Source organism: Chiloscyllium plagiosum, chromosome 22 (genome assembly GCF_004010195.1).
Source record: "Chiloscyllium plagiosum isolate BGI_BamShark_2017 chromosome 22, ASM401019v2, whole genome shotgun sequence".
Classification (NCBI taxonomy): domain Eukaryota; kingdom Metazoa; phylum Chordata; class Chondrichthyes; order Orectolobiformes; family Hemiscylliidae; genus Chiloscyllium; species Chiloscyllium plagiosum.
The window spans coordinates 19,160,360-19,180,125 of NC_057731.1; the positions used below are offsets into that span (position 1 = coordinate 19,160,360).

The window sequence follows — 19,766 nt, forward strand, 5'->3', positions numbered from 1 at the left end:
GCACTTCACCCAAATATATTACATCATACTCAATAACACACTTTCTTTCTCCCTCTCTATTTCATCAAGTACAGGGAACAGAACTGCAGGCAATAAAACCAAATTCTCTGGACCCTCTTCACCACATTACCAAAACCCAACTCACAATATTCCAAATGCGGTATGAACAGAGGTTTATACAACCTCAGGAGTACATCTCTTCTCTTGTATTCTAGCCTCTTGAAAAGAATGCTAAGATTATGTTTGCCTTTCTAACTGCCAATTGAACCTGCCTCTTGTTTCTCCTCCCCTCCTCCTATTCTTCCTCTTTCAGGCCACCATCTCACACTTCTCCATAATAGATTTCATTTGAAACCTTTCTACCTAATCTTCGAATTCATCTCTGCTCTGCCAAGGCTGCTTACTCTCCTTTACTCTGTTAAGAAGACTCCTTATTGTTCGAAAGATTTTTTAAAAATTCTTTCATGTGATGTGGGTAGGCCAGTATTCATTGCCCCTCCCTAATTGCCAGAGTGCAGTTAAGAGTGAACGACATTGTTGTTGGCCTGGAGTTACATGTAGGCCAGACTAGGTAAGGACATGCTCCTTCCCAATCCCCCTTCTCTCCAACTCTCACCCACCACATGCCATCACCCTTTCTCCCTCTCCTCTGTCAGCCACCGCGAGGCTCCCACAAAACTTCACCCCTGAGCCTTGCCACATGTTTATTATCCACCCCTAACCTCGAACACTCTGAGGCCAAATGGGTCTGTCCTCAGAAAAGGGCTCATGTTTGTACCCCTTTGCCCTCACCTCAACGAATTCCAGATCCGCCAATGTGTGGAGCTCTTCTTCTGCCCCCTCCACCTCTGTGCCGTCTTCTTTAAGAAAAACTCCCAAATTCCTATGAGGACACCTTCTCCTGCCTCCAACCTTTCTCCTCCACTTGGTCACCACCCGCTGGCCTTATACCTGCCTTAGACCTCTGCATTGAAGACTGCCAATGTGACATCATCCGCCTCAATTTCTTCATCCCCTCACCCACTCCAACCTCACCCCCTCTGAATGTGCAGCACTCCACTCACTCCGCACCAACCCCCGGTTCACCATCAAACCCGCTGATAAAGGCGGGCAGTGGTAGTCTGGAGAATGAACCTCTATGTCGGAGAGACCGAACGCCAACTCTCCGACAGCGCATCTTACTCCCCCCTTGCCCATGACCCCACTGCGAACCACCATGCCAAAATCACTTCCACTGTTTGTGCCCTCATTGCCTCTGGTGATCTCCCCTCCACTGCCTCCAAGCTCATAGTTCCTCAGTCCCGCATTGCCTGATTTTACCTGCTCCAAGATGCACAAGCTCAACTACACGGCCAACTCATTATCTCGGCATGCTCCTGCCTCACCGAACTCATCTGGTCCAACCTCGCCCCATTGATTCAAGCACTTGCCATCTACATCTGCGACACCAACCACACCCTCCATCTCTTTAGTAACTTCCAGTTCCCCGACCCCAGTGCTTTATCTTCACTGTGGACGTGCAGTCCTTATACACGTCCATACCCCACAAGGATGGCGTCCAGGCCCTCTGCTTCTTCCTCTCCAACAGACCCATCCAGTCCCCTTCCACGATTCCCCTCCTCTGCCTCACCAAACTGGTTCTCATCCTCAACAACTTTTCTTTTAACTTCTCCCATTTCTTCCAAATCCAGATGAGCCCCAGCTGCATCTGCCTCTTTGTCAGCTATGTCAAACATGCGTCTTCAGTACCTACACAGGCACTGTGCCCCAACCCTTCCACCGTCCAGAACAAATCAATGGCAAACCCATGGGCTCACCCATCTCTGGACTCATAGCAGAAGCTGTAATGCAAAGACTAGAACAAACAATCTTACTGCAAATTCACCCCAAACTCTGGGTAAGATATGTGGATGTCACCTTTGTAATCATTAAAAACACAGAAATAGAAAACACACACTGGATCATCAACGCCACACTCACAGGAATCCGATTCACTAGAGAGGAAGAAAAGGACAACCAACTCCCATTCCTAGACGTGATAGTACAGAGAACACCGAACGGAGAATTCACAAAGGTATACAGGAAAGCCACTCACACAGACCAAATCCTGAATTACGAAAGCAACCACCCCAACACACACAAAAGAGGTTGCATCAAGACACTATTCAAAAGGGCCACAACACACTGCAGCACACCAGGACTGCAAAAAGAGGAAGAAGAACACCTATACAATGTATTCGCCAAAAACGGATAGCCCCGCAAGTTCATCAACAGATGCCTAAGGGAAAGACGACGGAATGAGGACATGCCACAACCCAAAGGACTAGCCACATTACCATATATCAAGAACATTTCTGAACTGACACGCAGACTATTACGACCACTAGGACTCATAACAGCACACAACCCAACAGCCACTCTCAGACAACAACTCATCAGGACAAAGGACCCGATACCCAGCATGAGCAAAGCCAACGTAGTGTACAAAATCCCATGCAAGGACTACACAAAACACTACATAGGACAAACAGGAAGACAGCTAACGATCCGTATCCATGAACACCAACTAGCCACGAAACGACACGACCAGCTATCCTTAGTAGCCACACACACAGATGACAGGCAACATGAGTTCAACTGGGACAACACTACTATTATAGGACAAGCCAAACAGAGAACAGCGAGGGAATTCCTAGAGGCATGGCACTCATCCAAAGATTCTATCAACAAACACATCGACCTGGACCCAATATAGCGACCACTGCAGCGGACAGCTGGAACTGACAACCAGAAGCGGCAGAGACAAACCTCTATAAATGCCGGAGGAAACATCACAGAAGCGCTTCACAGGAGGCTCCCAAGCACTGAGAATGTCACCTAGATAGGGGACGAAACATCTGCAACACAAATTCCCAGCTTGGTGAACAGAACCACAACAATGGACCAGAATTTATCGTCTGCCCTTTATTGTCCTTGAGAAGGTGCATCAGAACCACTCCAGTGTATTTGATGTATATTCAGTAGTCACCCCGTACTCACAGGGGATATATTCCAAGACCTACCATGGAAGCCCGAAACCACGGATAGGTGCGAACCCATTTTTAAATAGGAAATTTACCATTCCGGCAGTCCCCTGGTCCGTGGTTCAGGAATTTTCCCTGTTACATGTTCGGGCCACGATATACCGCAGGTAACTGAAACTGCAGAAACCGACTCCGCGGATATGGCCTTTGCCCTGTATATCCACAATGGTGTATGGGAGGGAGCTTCAGGACTTTCAGCGAATGACAATGAAGGAGTGGCAATGCATTTCCAACTCAGGATGGTGATTGACATGGAGGGGAACATGCAGGCAGAGGTGTTCTTGTCTAAACACAGCTATTGTTCTTTTAGATGGATTGGCAAGATGATGCCGAAAGATCCTTGGTGAATTGTTGCAGTGAATCTTCTTAATGGTACACGCTGCTGCGGTTGTGTTTCGGTGGTGGCGGGAGTAAGTGTTTGTAGATGTGGTGTCAATTAAGCGGGCTGCTGTGTCATGGATGGTGTCGAGCTCCTTCAGTATTGTTGGAACTACACACACTCAGGTAAGCATGTAAATTCTGTCACATTGTTGACTAGTGCCTGGTAGTTCGCTTTGGGGAACTAGCAGGTGATTTGTTCATTGTATGATTCATGGCCTCTGACCTGCCCTTGTAGCCATTGTATTTATATGGCAAATATAGGTCCATTTCTGGTCAATGGCTACTCCTAGGATATTAGTAGTAGGGGATTCAACAATAGTAATAACATCAAGAGGCGATGGTCAGATTGTCTCTTGTTGGAGTTTACTATTACCTGGCATTTCTGTGGCATGATTGTTACTTGACATTTGTCAGTTCAAGCCTCAATGTTGTCCAGGATTTGGATGGCTTCAGTATCTGAGATGGCATGAAGGGTGCTGAGCATTCTGCAATCACCGATGTTTTCTGATCTTATAATGGAAACATTGATGATGCAGTTGAAAATGTTTAGGACTTGAACACTACCCTAAGGAGCTCCTGGTGTGGAAATACCTGACCTCCAACAACCACAACATCATCCTTTGTGCTAGGTTTGACACCAACCAGTTTTCCTGACGATTATAGATTTTCCAGAGCTCCTTGAATGCTTCATTCAGTCAAATGGAGTCTTGAAGTCAAGGGTAATCTGACACTTACTTTATCATAAACAATTTACAGACTTTCAGGATAAGGCAATGAAAGGATCAAATACTGTTCTATTCAAGAGCATCCATGACTGCCCATTGTGCATTGTTAAAACTACAACTGGGCTGAATTCAGTTTCGGAAATCTATTGATTTTGCTCCAGCCTTTCTTTTTTATGCAGGGAGAATGCTCAAGTTAAATTCTTGCATTTTGTACGTGAGCAATGTTTGTGGGCAGTAAATCTAATATTTGTGCTATTCACCTCAAATACTTCTGAGTTCTACATTTAACCCCTCACTGATAAAAGAAACTTTTTTCTTATGGAGCTGTTTACCACATTGACCATTCAAAGCAGAGATTCATTGATGTAAAAGCAAACAATTAATTAATCACTGGGTTTTGTACTGAAACACAGAAATCTCTTCATGGATTAATTCTGGAACAGACTGCAAACAAAATTTTAATGTTATAAAATGCTAATAGAGAGCAGATACAAAAAAATTTCATGATATATCTTCTCATGCTATCATGTACAGGATCAGTTTGATTATACCCTTGTGTGAAGTGCACTCCATCCTTTAAAAAATCTTACATTTTGCTACAGTCAGCACACCATATTAAATTAGCATGATATAGTGAACTGTTCACTGATTCATCAGGGAGGATTAAATATTTCATATATACATATATTTCTCATATTATTGAGATTAACTGAGGCTTTGGGAGTCTTGGTTGATGCTGAAAAAAGAGAGAGAGGGAAATGAGAGAATAAATGTAGTCTGATAGATTCAAATAAATATTAATGCACATGGTAGCAACCCATAGAAAATGACTGAAGTAAGATAATTGTACCAAACTGAAGGAAATGGGATTCCAGGGACAATAGCAAGGTGGGTATGAATTTGGCTGAGGGACAGAAAGTGAGTAGTGCTGTTTTGCAGCTTTCAAGGAAGTATGCAGTGATGTTTCCTTAATCTTTATTAATGACTCAGACTTAGGTGCAGAAGACAGAATTTAAATGTTTGCAAGTGACTAGATTTGCAAATGTGGCAAATGCCGAGGCAGGTGGTAACAGATTTCAGGAAGGCACAGACAGACTAGCAAAATGGACATCCATGTGACAAGTGAAATTTAATGTTGAAAAATGTAAAGGGATACATTTCAGTAAGAATATTAACTAATAATACAATTTTATAGAAGGTACATTTTCAGAAAGATTTGAGGGGATCTACATACAGGTGGCAGGAAAAGTTGAGAAGTCTATTAATAGAAGAAACATGGGATGTTTGCCTTTATTAACAGGAGGCTAAGAGCACAAGAACAAAATGAAAGATGTTTTTTCCAGGTATTACACATTCAGAAGGATGTCAAGGCCTTTGGGAGGCTGCAAAAAAGATTTAGTGGAATTTAAAACAATAAAGTCATGCATGGGATGTGGCTGTGCAGCATTTACTGACCATCTCTTGTTGCCCTCGAGAAGGTCATCACGAGTTAACCCCTTGAACCATTGCAATCGATTTGGTGTAGCTAGATCCACAATACCCTGACGGAGTGTGTCCCGGATTTTGTCGAGTGACACTGATGAAATGGCAATATATTTCAAAGTCAGAAGGCGACTGGTTTGGAGAGGACCTTACAGAATAGTACCACAGGTGAAAACAGACATTATGTGAGTTGATTTGAGACTCATTGGTTATTCTCCAGAGAAGAGGTCGAATAAAGCTGTTTGAAATCATGAACAGCTTTGATACAGTTAGTAAGGAGCAACTGAGGACAAATACTTAAGATGATTAGCAGATGAACCCACCTGAAGAAACTTTTTTTAAAAATCAGAGTCGATTGTTGGAGTCTGAAATACATGACACATGATGGATGTAGATTCAACAACTTTCAAAAGGGAATAGGATATTTACATTTAGAGAATTATTCTAGAAAAGAGTAGGGAATAGGACGAGGAGGGAATTCCACCAAAGGGGCAGCACTGCCAAAAGTATACTGAATCAAATATGTTGTACTGTCCTAATGATTTGGAGTTACAATCGGCAATTGCTTGAACAAGGTTAAAAATCACACAACATCAGCTTATAGTCCAACAGGTTTATTTGGAAGCACTAGCTTTCAGAGTGCTGCTCCTTCATCAGGTAGGAGCAGCGCTCCGAAAGCTAGTGCTTCCAAATAAACCTGTTGGACTAAAGCTTGGTGTTGTGTGATTTTGAACTTGGTCTACCCCAGTCCAACACCGGCATCTCCACATCAATTGCGTGAAGATCAGGAAAGAAATAGACTAATCTCGTGGTAACTCATCTCACCTAAGTTTCCCTCTTTTACAGTACTATTTAATTGATTGTAATCATATGCTATACTTGTAAGAGAATCCTTCCATAGGTTTGATCACAAAGCACTGACCCATCAAGTTGTTTTCCTAAAAATGCCAGAAGTAAGCATTTTTTTAATCCAGTTGTTTACTTACATATACAGACACCACACTTCACCACAAATCACTGTACAATAAGCTGCTAAATGTTTCTGGATGACTTTACAAACAAATGTCATTCTTCCTCTTTTCAAAACCTTGCGTATTAATTGCCTGAATCAGTATTATGCAAAATGATCATGATATCCAGAAATGTTATTTTATCATTTTAAATTACACTGCTTTTCACTACATTGCAATGTAATAATGTGGAAAATTAGATGATTTTTATACCTGACAGCACAATAGACACATCATTTTCTCACCGTTTGAATGCTGAAGCTTGTGTTCATATTCATGAATATAATTCATAAGAGTACTGTACAAGGTATACATATCACATTATAATTTTACACACTTACTATAAACTGAATGTTCTTTGTTGCAGTTAATGACTTGGGCTAGGAAGGTTCTTTTCAAACTGTGAGGTTAATCAAGAAAATAACCAGCCTGGCATTTTGAGAGCTAGCTGCATCAAAAAGCTGCCTTCACTTGCCCACCTCAAAACATCCTTACCTTAACTGGGAAATTCACGAGAGAACTGGCCAGATTGCCTGTATTGCATTTGAAATTCAGATGCTGATCCCGACGATAGTCAGCCTCCCAATCCAGTCTAGCCACGTCACGGATCAATGATCTGCCTGGATGCAAACCCATTTTCTGGAAGGCGGTGCATGTCATGCCTGTGAAACTAGCTGGCTTGATCATGAAGGCTTCCAGTGCTATATTCATGGAAACCTGGCGAGAATGTAGGGGAAAAGAAAAGATTCAATGAAGCTAGCTGAAAGATGACAAACATCCCAAAGTGCAGGCTACTTGATATGACAACATTTCATTGTTGTAATTCTGCCTTTTCTATTGCTGACTTTTGCCTTTTTAACATTATTTTTCAATCTCAGGGAAAACCATGAATTCTCAATGAGCCAATTCAGTATCATTAATTGCTAGACTGGCAGTCATTCAAGATGAATTGAAATTGTTCAGCATTGCGAGACATTGTTTTAGAAACACTGCTTTATTTTGTTTACAGTCTGTGTTAAACCTTATTCATTTCAGCTTTACTGGACACAAGACAGGAAAGACTCACGAAGACAAATTTAGAAAGGGCAATGACACGCATCTGAATATAAGTTACACCAAACAGAGTAGTAATTATTGTACAAATGACTAAACAGCAGAGTTTTCATACAGAATCTGGACCTCAGTTAATAAAATTCAAGTTAACATGGTTGCAGCTTGCATAATCAAATCGTATTAACATGCAAAGTGCATTCTAATACCGAGTCTGCTTTGACAGAAAAAGGTAGGCACAGGCTGATGTTCATGAATAAAAATGAAACATGGTTGGGAAACCTGAAATATTTAACAGAAATCCTACCTGCAGAATGCAAACTGTTCCTCTTTCAGTGAGAACACAAGAGGTTACAGGTTGCATCTTGCATTTGTTCAACAGAGAAAGCACAATTTTAAGTATATACTCCCATGAACGTTTTAATAATCAAAACCATTCAGATAAGAATCTTTCAGAATTTCCTATTGATCTGAAATACAATTTTAACATTTTATTTTGCCTGAAGGCTTCAAATGTCTGTTGTAAAACTGCTTTACACACACTACATTGAATCCTTACAGTAGCTGGTAGCAAATGCTTACGATGATATGATTTTCAGATGTCGCACACAAAGTCCATGTCATTATTAAGTTGCAGTATGAGTTTAAATTAATTGTCAAATTTTATGAACAAAATCACTTATTAACATGACCAGAGTTGTGTGTTTGGATTGCAGACTCCAAATACAAGATGGTGGCATGGTAGGGCACCTGAGCCAGACCTTGTCCACTCTGACCACTTTTATTTCTTACTTTTTCATTATTTAAAAGTTTTTTTTTTAGTTTTCTCTCTTACTTACCTTCTGGAGGCAGTGATGGTGATGGTAGCAGCTGTGGGTCTGGAGATGGACTGTGACAGTTGGTCATGAGGCAGTTGGTGTGCCCGGGTAGGCAGCTAGGGGCACCAGAATGACACCAAACTGGGACTCTGGTGACTTGTGGCGACGTGGCTGGTGAGCTCGGATGGCAGTTGGTGGTGAGACAGGAGTGTGGAGGCGCAGGGATGGAGAGATCAAGCCCAGCGTTGGAGAGAATGGCGGTGAGTGGTGAGATGGCAGTGCGGAGGCGCAGGGTTTGAGAGATCAAGCCCAGCGTCAGAGAGAATGGTGGCGAGATGGCAGCGCAGAAGCGCACCAATCAAGAGATCAAGCCCAGTGTAGGATAGAGAGAATTGTGGTTTGGTAGCGAGATGACAGTGTGGAGGCACAGGGATTGAGAAACTGAACTCAACACGGGAGGAAGATCGAGCCCTCGTGGGGAAAGCCAGTGTGACGTGACTGCAGGCCCACGGCTAAAGAAGGACTGTAATTTTGAACAAAATGTTTCTACCCTTTATCTAAGGTTTTGTACCGAGGTGTGTTTTACCTAAGGTGGTGCTGTGAATGGGGACATTAAACTTGCCTCTGTACTCCTGTATCCTTGTTTTGGGTACACGTGACAATTAAACCTCATTCTAATTCTAAATATTTGGGCTAAATCTCAACATGTCGCTTTGGAAAAATATACTTAACCTGTATTTTTTTTAAAGTGATGATTAGCAAAGCTAAACAGATTATTTTTTAAACAGATGAATGTTTCCAGTCCAACAAGAAAGGAGGAATTGCTAGACCTGCCTCTTAGGAATGAGGTAGACTGAATGGATCAAAAGTTAGTTGAAGAAGACTTAAGGGACAGTGATGAATAAATGAATTAATGAATGAATGATTTATTGTCATGTGTATTTTACAGTGAAATACAACAAAATACAGTGAAAAACTCTAATTTATCACCATAATCTGGCAACATTGATAGTTTAAGAATAAGAGAAAATGAAAGACATGGTTGAAAAAGAAATCCATCTATGTATGCATTCTGAGCTGGCTCAGCACCACCACCACCATCTTGCCAGCCCCAATTAACAGTGAAGTCACTGATCCTCAGGCACCATCTTTCACCACTGGTTTGATTCATCTTCACCATTGCCCACACTGGGCACACCAATGTCAGAGACTATTCCCACTGTTGATGTTACCATGGCACCCTCCCAGTACCGTTTCACCACCGCCAGGACTGGACCCAGCCAACAAGTAAGTCGCCAATCCTCAGCCACCATTCTCACCACTGGGCCAATTCTACATCGCCACTGCCCACGTCAGGTACATCAATGATGGAGAGTATTGCCATGGTCAATGCTGTTATAATGCCCTCCCGCTACCACTGAACCCACCAATGCTTAAGTCACCGAATCTTAGGTGCCATCTTTCACACTGGGCCAACGGAGGGGCTCTCTGTCTCTCCCCCTCACTGAGCTCTCTCTCCCCTCTGCTGGGCTCGCTCTCCTCCCTGAGGGAATCTCAGAAAACAAATAAAAGAAGCAAAAAGAGCATTAAGAAGTGACTGGAAGCTGAATTTCATGGAATCCAGAAGTCTTCTACAGGCGTAGAAACTGTAGGAAAGTGGAAAAAGGGATTTATGCATCGAGACGGTGGGTATCGCTGAGGTATTCAATGAATACTTTGCATCAGTATTTCACAACAAGATGCTGCAAATGAAGAGAGGTAGTTCAGACACTTGGCATGTTTAAAATTGGTAAGGACATGGTATTGGATAGTGGACCAGACTTTCAGTGATAAGACACAGGTACAGGGTGTGATGTGCCAAAGAATACCCAGCGAAGGAAGTGAACATGAAAACTGAGGCAGCCTGGATCAGATTTTCTGATATTTCTCAGACTCAGGATGCTGCCTCTGGATTTGAGAATTGCAAATATTACACCCACAATATAAACAGGATACAGATAAGCCAACAACAGTTGGCCAGTCAGTTTAATGTCAGTCATAGCAAAGTTTTCAGAACTGATAGTGCTGATCAAAATTAATGAGAATAGAGTTTTATTAAGAAAACCTGTGCATTTTAAGTGCAAATCATGTTTAATCTAATTTATTTGAGTTTTTTTAAATGAGATAACAGACTGTATTGCCATTGATGGTGGAAATAAACATCCAAAAGGCATTTAATAAAATGCAGCACAAGGACGTGAGCATAGTTGGAGGCCATGGAATAAAAGAAGCAGTAGAAACATGGATGTTGAAAGTGTGGTGCTGGAAAAGCACAGCAGGTCAGGCAGCATCCAAGAAGAAGGAGAATCGACGTTTCAGGCATAAGCCCTTCATCCGGAATTACTTATAGCGTGGAAACAGGCCCTTCAGCCCAACAAGTCCACACTGACCCGCCGAAGCGCACCCACCCAGACCCATTCCCCTACATTTACCCCTGCACCTAACACTACGGGCAATTTAGCATGGCCAATTCACATAACCTGCACATTTTTGGACTGTGGGAGGAAACCAGAGCACCCGGAGGAAACCCATGCAGACACGGGGAGAATGTGTAAACTCCACACAGTCAGTCGCCTGAGGCGGGAATTGAACCCGGGTCTCTGGCGCTGTGAGGCAGCAATGCTAACCACTGTGCCACCGTGCCGCCCACTTGTGGGCCGGGGGCTGAGAGATAAATGGGAGGGGGGTAGGGTTGGGAGCAAGGTAGCTGAGAATGCAATAGGTAGATGAAGGTGGGGGAGAAGGTGATAGGTCAGAGAGGAGGGTGGAGCAGATAGATGGGAAAGGTGATGGACAGGTCTAGAAGATGGTACTGAGTTGGAGGCTTGGGACTGGGATAATGTGGGGGGAAGGAAATGATGAAACTGGTGAAATCCACATTGATTCCATGTGGTTGCAGGGTCCCAAGGTGGAAGATGAGGCGTTCTTCCTCCAGAAGTCGGACGGTCAGGGTTTGGCAATGGAGGAGGCCCCAGCATCTGCATGTCCTTGGTGGAGTGGGAGGGGGAGATGAAGCGTTCAGTCAGGGAGCAGTGGGGTTGGTACGGGTGTCCCCTCAGGATCTAATATAGAAGATTGTAGAATCCCTCCAGTGTGGAAACAGGCCTATTGGTCTAATAAGCCCACACCGACTCTCTGAAGAGTAACCCACCCAGACCCATTTCCCTACCTTTTTACTCTACATTTACCCCTGACTAATGCACCAAGCCAACACATCCCTGATTACTACGGGCAATTTAGCATGGCCAATTCACCTAACCTGCACATCTTTTGGATTGTGGGAGGAAACCGGAGTACCTGAAGGAAACCCATGCAGACAATGTACAAACTCCACACAAACAGTCGCCCGAGGCTGGAATGGAACTGGGGCCTCTGGTGCTGTGAGGCAGCAGTACTAACCACTGAGCCACCGTGCCATCGAATTTGTCCCAATTAAGTCAGCTCTGACTCCTCTAAATTCCAGAGGACACAAGTCTAGCCTGTCAAGCCTTACCTCATAGGGCAATTTGCTCATTCCAGGTATTAGTTTAGTAATTCTTCACTGAACTGCTCTCAAGGCATTAACATCCTTTCATATGCGTGGTGACTAATTTTGGAGACAGGACTGGATGTAGGTTTGCTCGTTGAGGTGGAAGGTTTGTTTTCAAACCTTCCAGCTCAGTGAACAAACCTAAATCCAGAACCTCAACCTGAGCTACAAATCTTCACAAAACTTGTATACAATACATCAGATGTGGTCTTACCAATGCCCTGTATAACTGAAGCATAATGTCTCTCCTCTCATATTTAATTCCTTTTGAAATATCCATAATATTTTATTGGGTCTCCTGATTATTTACTGTATTTGCATAATAACCTCATGCGATTCATGCACGAGTGCACTTAATCTCTCTGCATCGCAGAGCTCTGCAATCTCTCACAAATTAGATAATACACTTTCTTTTATCATTCAATCAAAAAGGACAATTTAACACTTTCACACACTATTATCCATTTACCAGATTTTTGATCACTCACTTTACTGATCTATATCCCTTTGTAGGCTTCTTGTGAAGGCTTACTTACTATACCTTGATCCCTTCATCCAAATCATTTATATAACTTGCAAAGAGTTGAGGACCCGGTACCAATACCACTCATGACATCCTGCCAGTCTGAAAAGGACACACTTATTCTGATTTTCTGCTTCCTTCTCACATCTTCTATCCACCCCAATGTGTTACCCCTAAATCATAAGCTTCTATTTTCTGCAATAACCTTTTATGGGGAACCTGGTGAAATGCTCTCTAGAAATTTAAATACAGTATAGCCGCTGGTTCCCCTTTATCTATAGCACAAGCTACTTAGTCATAGAGTCATAGAGATGTACAGCATGGAAACAGACCCTTCGGTCTAACTTGTCATTGCCGACCAGATATCTTAAAATAATCTAGTCCCATTTGCCAGCATTTGCCTCATATCCCTCTAAACCATTCTTATTCATGTACCAATTAGACATCTGCACCCATTATATTGATCCTATGGTGTTCAGGCCAACATTCAGGTAACTTTCTTCCCCACTCCTTCTCCAATCACAGGACGTTTTCTCTCTTCCTGCCCTTTAGTGAGATGCAGTTGAGTCTTACTAATTGAAATTCTTAAATTAAAAAACTTAGCATCATAAAGTCCTACAGCATGGAGTCAGGCCCTTTGGCCCAAATTGGTCCACACTGATCAAAATGTCCATCCAGTCTAACCTCAGTTCCCTGCACTTGGCCCATATGCTTTTCATCCTTTCTTATCCATGTATTTGTCCAAATGCCTTTTAAATGTGGTTAATGTTCCTGCCTCAACTCCACTGGCAACTCATTCCACATGTGTACCACTCTCTGTGTAAAAAAGTTGCCCCTCAAATTCCCTTTTATTCTTTCCCCTCTAACCTTAAACTAATGCCCTCTAGTCCTCGATTCCCCAACCCTGGGAAAAAGACTTGAGTGTATTTATCCTATCCACGCCTCTCATGATCTTATACGCCTCTATAAGATCCCCCCTCAGTCTCCTACGCTCTAAAGAAAAAACGTCCTAGTTCATGCAACTCAGACTCTTGAGTCCTGGCAACATCCTTGTAAATTCTTGACCTGTTTGTGTGTGTGTCTGTGTGTGTATGTGTATGTCTGAGGACACAGTAGCATTTTAATTAGTAGTGCTATACGGTTTACAACTATTTACTTGCAGTTAAAGTCTAATTAGTTGCAAGAAATGGTATTTATTTTTGTTCAGTGCAGAAACCTGGTTTTTACTTTCTTTCAACATGCATCTGAAAGTCAAGTAAATTGGAGAAAAAAAAGTTACCTTTTGTAATGACTCTCGAAAACTGAGGCTTGATTTCAAGCATCCTAGCCCAATGAATGCTAACTATTGGTGGAAGGATCAAGAGTCACAGGGCACAGATTAAAGGTAACCAGCAAATGAAACAATGGTCACATGGGGAGTACCCTGTTCCATGCAGCTGGAGATTAGGATCTGGAGGTCACTGCCTGAGATTGTGATGGAAGATTCAAAAGAAAGCTAAATTATTACCCGAAAGGAAAGATGTGTAGGACTACAGGGAAAAGGCGTGTTTCAGGCATTAGCTGAATTGTTCCTTCCAAGGCCCAGCATAAGCACAGAAGGCTGAAAGTCCTCCTTTAGTGCTATAACCTTACTATGATCCTATTGAAAATGTTGATGTTGCTGCTGGACACTTCAACATTTGATGTTCATTTCAGCTATCAGATATTAGGTAACCTTTGCGAGATATATAGATATTTCAAGGTCAAATCTTTCTGATTATTTCTCAGCAAAAAGTGGCTGTACAGTACATTCTGCTATAACACGTGTTTCATCAAAGCAAATTGCCTTTAACTTGATTTAAGAATTTAGACTGTTATTTGTGGAATGCGAAATTTCCTCACCTGTATTGGTTCTAATATGATTCGTGCCCCATTAGTTTAAATAACATAGATATTGCACGATTTTCTTATAACACGTGATCACATGAGGACAGAACTATCATGTTGTATCAGAACAGACTTCATTTCCAAATTAAACAAAGAGAAAACCATAGTGTAAGGATGATAATGTGATTAATTTTTGATCAATAAAATCTCCAAAGCAGACTACAATCAAGTTCATTGTTACAATTAAATGGAGACAAACAGGAAAAATACAAAATTGAAGGCCTTACTGTATTATTGTTTGTGCAGCTATACTGAATTGGAACACTATCAAATGGTAGGTTTGTTTCCACCATCCTCTTTAAGTGTAGGAATCTACAGGAAAGACTTGGTCTAGTGTGGTAAAGCAAAACAATATCGAATAAGAAGTAACTTAATGCATGCCAGTAACTAGTTTCCAGGTGACATCAGTATACAGAGGAACGTCGATTATCCAAATATCGATAATCCGAATTTTGGATTATCCAAAGAAGATTTCAAAGTCCTGCAAAAACGTTACATCAAAGAGGTAAGTGTATTTGGATTACCTGTACTGAAGATCATGTGAAAACGCTGGCAAAAACAAAGAAACACAAGCAGCTCAAGCATCAGCGACTGGATTTTGAAAAAGTTGTTACACAGCTTTTATAGCATTCCTGTCATTTTACCGGGCCATTCATTAAAAAAAAATGGCCGTGCGCGAGGTGGTGCTTCAGTCTTTCTATCGCGACACCAAGCTCTCAGAACCTGACAAATGCTCTTGCAATTGTAGAAGCTGTTTGGGATCTTGTTTAATGCTTGGATTTCATGTACAGTGTTTACGTGATGGTAAGTCCTTCTAGTTTAACTTGTAATTTACAGAATGCAAAGACCTGTTTGCTTAAATAGCAGACTCATTAAAATTATAGATTTAAACAAATTCTCTGGTAGACACAGTGTTAGATCAGTATGGTTTCCCTTGTTTAAGGTAAAATCGATTATCCAAATAATCGATTATCTGATCACAACAGTGCCTGCCCATCTCGTTCGGATAATCGAGGTTCCTCTGTAATAGACACTGATGCTGAGATTATGAGGAAAACTTGGAATTTAGGTCTTACCCTTTAAAGACTTAAGATGTTCTCCCTATCAGTCCATATACATAACAGATGATTCTTATGGCACTCCTCGGTATTAACACTTTCAGACCCATATACAATAGTAACCATTCAACCTCCAATCTCATCACTTTATCAATTTTTCAAAAATTAAATATTTGATATTTACTAGATGTGCCCATGATTGACAAACCAAGTTTGGTATCTTCCTCTTTAAGTCAACCCATAATACTTAACAGCTGGGTAATTTCTATCATGCTCTGCCAGTCTGCTGCCAGAATCCCTATCAAAATCGAGGAAAGCAACACAAATCGTGTTTCAATACATGGCTTCCATTTCCTCGATTTTCTTGTTTGAGCTGTTATATAAGGAATCCCCTGTCAATTCTTTACATGCAAATAATATAAAGAGATGGAGCCTGGAGTAGGCCTGATCTTGCACTTGGAGTAGGACACTACCATTGAGGTGAGGGGTACCTGACGCCACAATACCAATGTCTGAATTTCAGAAGAAGGAAGTATTTAAGGAATTGGTTCCACTACTTGTGTGGGGCAAGAGGTCTCAAAGCAGAGACTGATGGGGCCTAAAAGGAAGACAACTGCCAAAACTTCAGGGCACATGAATTAGATGGCCACTACAAGTGAGACATTGCACTGAGGGCCAATGATTTGGGGCAGTTCCTCTTTGGTCAGCTGCAGAGCAGTTGCAGGGAGAGGCTCACGTGCTTCTACTCCCACACATTCTACTGTTGAAATTCCCACAAAAGTGTTCGCATTTTAGTGGGTGGGGGAGGAAGAGGCAGCCTTGGCGGTGCTTCCTCTGTGCCCTCAAAACTGTCTTTCTCAGGAGGTCTTGGCGATCCCTTTTGGTGGACCATGATCTTCCCACTGCCAGACCCAAGAGTGAGAAGGCACTGTGGCCATGGTTGGGAGTGATGTGCAGTGAATGGACCTGACAGCAGGATTCATGTGAGGGCTATAGTGGAATCAAGTGCAGTACTTAGCTGATTGGTGGGACACAGACATTTCAACTACCCTGAAGGGGCTGTCCTGGTTTTCTCCTGTATGGATCAGGATTCTCTCCTCCTAGAGGATGAAGTGGCTAATGTCAGGCTCCCCTCCAACTGACCTAGCTCTTACTGCTGCCTCTGTAATGAGAGAAAGGGAGTGAGTGAATGAGGTGGAACTGGCTGACACAACTGATTAGTAGGCCTGATCTTGCAGGAGAAAGTGAGGTCTGCAGATGCTGGAGATCAGAGCTGGAAATGTGTTGCTGGAAAAGCGCAGCAGGTCAGGCAGCATCCAGGGAACAGGAGAATCGACATTTCGGGTATAAGCCCTTCTTCAGGATCTTGCACTTGGCTTAGGACAGTACCAGTGAGGTGAGGGGTACCTGATTCCACAGCTGTTCGTGCCAGTGCAGGAGGGAGACATGTTCTGAGTGAGTGAGTCAGCAGCACAAAGGCCATGTAGTGGTGTGGGTGGACAGGAGTGGAACAAGAAAGATGGTGGAGACAATAGTCAGAGTGGCAGCCCCAGTGGGACATCAGTCTAGTGGCAGAGATAGACTAAGAGTGAAATAGCAGAGAGAAGATGGGGCACTTACTCCAGCAGAACGGAGGAGATCATTGATCATCTTCTTGCATTGCCAGGTTTTCCTATGGGCCATAATAACAGCACTGACCTGGGAAGTGACCTCAGACCAGTCTACCACCAAACAGAGATGTCCTCCACCTGATCACCAGCACCTCCTGACTCTGTCAGGAAATCATGGCACAATTTTCCCCATCGCCAACATCTTCAGGCCTTTTCAGAGCATGGCAGCTTCAGAATGCTGATGTTCGTCCAAGTGCACAGCCGCCTTTTAAAGATGGCATGGATACCAATAATGCCGGTTTACTGCAGGATATCCGCAACCTCTTCCAAGAAGAGAGGAGGGGAGAAAAGGGCTAGAATCAGTTGAGAAGGGCACCATCGGAGTGCAGCAGTCATCAATGAAGAGAGTTTGTTAAGATGCAATGACAGAAGTCACTAGGTTTCATGGAGAGAAAACCTCAGTAAAACTCAACAAAATTGACACATTGCCAGAAAACTGTAATGGAGTTAAATAACTAGTTTGTTAATTATAGGTTGGAGAAGCAATAATTCAAGCATAAATAATGCCACCTGATTGATTTTGCTTGAAATGATTGCTTTATTTCTTTTTTTACACTTAAGGAATCAAACATAATCCAAAAATCTCCAGATGTAAGATCCTCATACATTTTGAAAGCCTGCTCCTTCTTCAATCAGAAAGGCAATGTGAAATCTCCAGTGAAACAACCATAAGTAAAACCAGTTAGTAAAGGCCTGATTGCTTATTATTCCCAACAATAAAGGAGAAGCACTGAAGGACAGACTTGCAACCTTCACCTCTGTCGATTAATGCATTGCCTAGTCAGAGTGCAGCTACGAATGCTGTATGGGTCACAAGGCAAACTCATTACAGAATCAGGTCAATTCTTCCATTGATTGCCACAGAAAGGAAATTGTGCAGGTTCTGTTACAATCATGTGAGACACTCCAGCAGATTGCTTGTATTGTACTTCCCTCAGTAACCCCATCACCCAGTCAGGAAACACCACAATTCATCACTCTTACATATTCTAAGAAAAGCTATTTACAAATAATTAGTTTAGTGCTTAGAAGGGCAGCCTTTGTCTTTTTTGGATGATATGGACAATTGTGTGGAAGGTTAACAACATAAGTTAGAGATATTTCCGGATCACCACATTACTTTTTTGTGTGTTTGTTCATCATTTGAAAAATACATTTGTTTGAAATTCTAAAGGTAAAACAAGAGCTGATGAGAGTCCCCAGAGAGAAGGCAAAAGATAAACCAAGTGCTGAAATGCAATTACAAGAGAAGGTTTGCAGTTCATTTCCCAAGTGCTTTACTGAAAATTTACCAACATCACACATCAAGAATAGGCACTCTTAAAGCTACAGAGTTGGAACCCATCCGTGAGATTGATCTAAGAAACAGCAGCCAAAATAATTGGAGGTGAAAAAATTTCAAAGATTGTCCCAAGCATTTCCTTCCCAAGAATTAGACGCTTCAATGAGACATTCATCATCAGGTTGGTACCTTAATGTATCTAAAATTGTAATTTTATAATGGATTCACATTCACAAAAAACTGAATTACCTGTCTCTACAGTTCAAACTAACATAAGGACAAAGCAATTTGATATTCCTAATGAGTGATGTATGAACTAAGGAGGAATGGCTCACTCTCTGACATTCCATCTTCATATTTGTGCTCCTGAATTACCCTGAGAAAAATCACTGCTCACATCCACAGTCTAATATTACCAGGCCAACTGCTCCTGACCTCACCTCAAAAAATCATTTGACTCAAATCTCCATCACGCATCAAAAGTCCACAAATGCAGTGACACATCGCAATTGCTGGGAACAAAATGGCGAGAACAATGCAAAACCACCCCCCATGTGATTGCAATGGCCTCATCCAATCCAGAATTGGACACAGCCAAGAAAGTAGATGGGATTTTCTCAGGAGGGACTACTCTTGGTTTTGGGTCCAGATTGCAGTCTTGTGACTGTTACCGACAGATAGCAGAATCACGTTGCCAATTTCCCCAATTATGCTCTCTTTTCTCACTGCTAGCCCAGAGCACAGGCCACAGCTGAAAGGAGAATGAGACGGTGCCTCACTTTTCTGCCTTCTTTGTGGGGAAGTCATCATTTTGTTTTCACTGAGACCAAGCAGTCAGTCCCCCGTGATTGAAGGGGTGCTCTCTCCAGCAGTGAGGTCAGGCCTTTGCCAGGAACACTCACACAAACTCTCCGACTGGGCCATGAAGCATAAAGATACATGGCTCCCCGAATCTGCAAAGACACAGGAAAGCTGAATTCCCACTGCTGTCAAACTCTAGCAAAATACCCTTCAAGGTTCTCATGACATTGTCCTTCAAACTGCTTGCTTCCAGTTTCCCCAGAAGGCTGTTCTAACCCAGCTCCCCTCAAGTTTCCCCTACATGCCACACATTTTGACTTGTTACTGTATCAGCATTCTATCACTGTGAGTAGGTCAAAGCCCTGGAATTCCCTTCCTAATAGTTCCGT

At 42.5% G+C, this 19,766-nt stretch overlaps 1 protein-coding gene across 1 annotated transcript in view; it reads right to left on the minus strand.

Annotated features, from left to right (window-relative positions):
- LOC122561112 (adhesion G protein-coupled receptor A3) overlaps positions 1-19,766 on the minus strand; it is a 522,394-nt gene that overhangs the window by 175,264 nt on the left and 327,364 nt on the right. Inside the window, exon 12 of the mRNA XM_043712551.1 lies at positions 7,177-7,398. Within this exon, the coding sequence (XP_043568486.1) occupies positions 7,177-7,398 (222 nt within the window). The remainder of the gene's footprint in view (positions 1-7,176; positions 7,399-19,766) is intronic.